We start from the raw sequence: 1,718 nt of genomic DNA on the forward strand, positions 1-1,718 counted from the left end.
TTCTTCTTCTTCTTCTTCTTCTTCTTCTTCTTCTTCTTCTTCTTCTTCTTCTTCTTCTTCTTCTTCTTCTTCTTCTTCTTCTTCTTCTTCTTCTTCCAGCCAACATCTTATTAACGCTCTGTGTGAAAGGTTCATTCCAGAGCGCTGGTGTGCCGCTGGCCGTGGGCCTGTGGGCTCACACCCTGTGCCCTCTCCTGCGCAGGCTCCTCTCCCTGTGTGAAGCCAGGCCCGGGGGCCGGCCTCATCCTCCTCATCGTGGGGGCTGTCCTCGTGGTAGTGGGGGCTGCGGCGGCCTTCCTGATCACACGCTACCAGAGAATGACCGGCAACTACAACCTCAAAGCCCAGGCGGGCAACTTTGGCTACCAAGTGTTCTACGAATAGTCGTCCTGCTGGCCGGCCGGAGGTGGGTAGAGGTGAGTCTGTCTGCGGCCCAGCTCTGCCTGCCGCCATCACGCCAGCCAAGGGCAGCTCTGGGCCCGCCATGGTCCAGTGTCCGCCCAGGCACGCAGGACCTGATCCCCTGCTCAGGGCAAGTGTGTGCGGCCGGCGTGCCTGTAGATGGCTCCTGCAGCAGTGATGGTTTCCGTGGATCTACGGGGAGCCACGCACACTCTCCAAACCCCAACGCTCCTCCCCACTGGCTGGGCAGCCTCAGTTTCCCCATTCATGGCAGAAAGTGTGTAACTTCCGTGCAGTGGCGGGGATGGTCTGAGGGCCAAAGCAGGAGCTTCTCCAAGCTCAAGTGCCAGATCATTCCAGCCAGGGCTCGGCCCCTCACAGGCCTGTGTGGGGACTGTGCTTTAAGATGTGGGGGTGATACGGGGTCGCAGGGGCTGGAGATAGTCTACTCCTGCTGTGTGCAGTCTCTGCGTGTATGGAGTCCTGTCTTCCGCTGTGCCACACCACCTGTGCCCGGTGGGAACACCTGGTATGTGGTGAATGCTCGGTGTGTAGCTGTGCTGTCCTGCTTGGGAGTGTTAGTGTGTCCGCACGTGCACAGGGCACGGGCAGTTTTAGACCGCCGTGGTCCGTGCTCAGGCAAGCCTGCGTGTGGAGTGCTTGCACACGAAGGATCTGGGGCCTTCTGCCTCCCGCGCAGCCTGACCCACGCCCCTCCCCCATGCAGGTCACAGCAAGCCAAAGCTCGATTTTCAGCGGATCAACATGACTCCATGGTACACGGTGCACTCAGGGCCGGGCAGCCTCTGCCACCTCCCTCCCGAAGGCGTCCATCCTGCAGGTGCGGGACCCCGTGCTCCTGACCCTGCTGTCCAGCTGCCCTCTGGCTGCGCAGCCCCTCCCCTCCACAGTCCCAGTACACATCTCCAAAGGCGCCACATGGCTTCTGGAGCAGATCTCTGACAAGTCTATTGCTAGCAGGTGCCGGAGGCTCACACCCGTGACCCTGGATACTCAGAAAGCTGCTGCTCCAGGCAGGAAAGGCTGGGAGACTCTTGTCTCCTATCAACCACCCAACAGCCAGAAGTAGAAGTGTGGCTCAGGTGGTAGAGCACCAGCCTTAAGAAGTAAAGCAAAGGGACAGTTCAAGTACTGAGTTGAAGCCCCAGCACTGGTGTGCGTGCACATACACACACACACACTCACACACTCATCCTCGGCTAAAGATATACTTAGTGCAATCTGACTTTCCTACTGACTCAAACACAGCGCTATTAAATGGAGATCTTCCTGAGAAGGGAAATCACAGGACACAC

At 58.5% G+C, this 1,718-nt stretch overlaps 1 protein-coding gene across 1 annotated transcript in view; it reads left to right on the forward strand.

The window, feature by feature from the left end:
• Umodl1 (uromodulin-like 1) overlaps window positions 1-1,144 on the forward strand; it is a 32,611-nt gene extending 31,467 nt beyond the window's left edge. Inside the window, exons 18-19 of the mRNA XM_013027345.1 lie at window positions 203-416; window positions 1,130-1,144. Of these exons, the coding sequence (XP_012882799.1) occupies window positions 203-384 (182 nt within the window). The 3' untranslated portion in view covers window positions 385-416; window positions 1,130-1,144. The remainder of the gene's footprint in view (window positions 1-202; window positions 417-1,129) is intronic.
• Window positions 1,145-1,718: the final 574 nt, after the last annotated feature.

Source organism: Dipodomys ordii, unplaced genomic scaffold, assembly GCF_000151885.1.
Source record: "Dipodomys ordii isolate 6190 unplaced genomic scaffold, Dord_2.0 Scaffold103, whole genome shotgun sequence".
NCBI classification, from domain to species: domain Eukaryota; kingdom Metazoa; phylum Chordata; class Mammalia; order Rodentia; family Heteromyidae; genus Dipodomys; species Dipodomys ordii.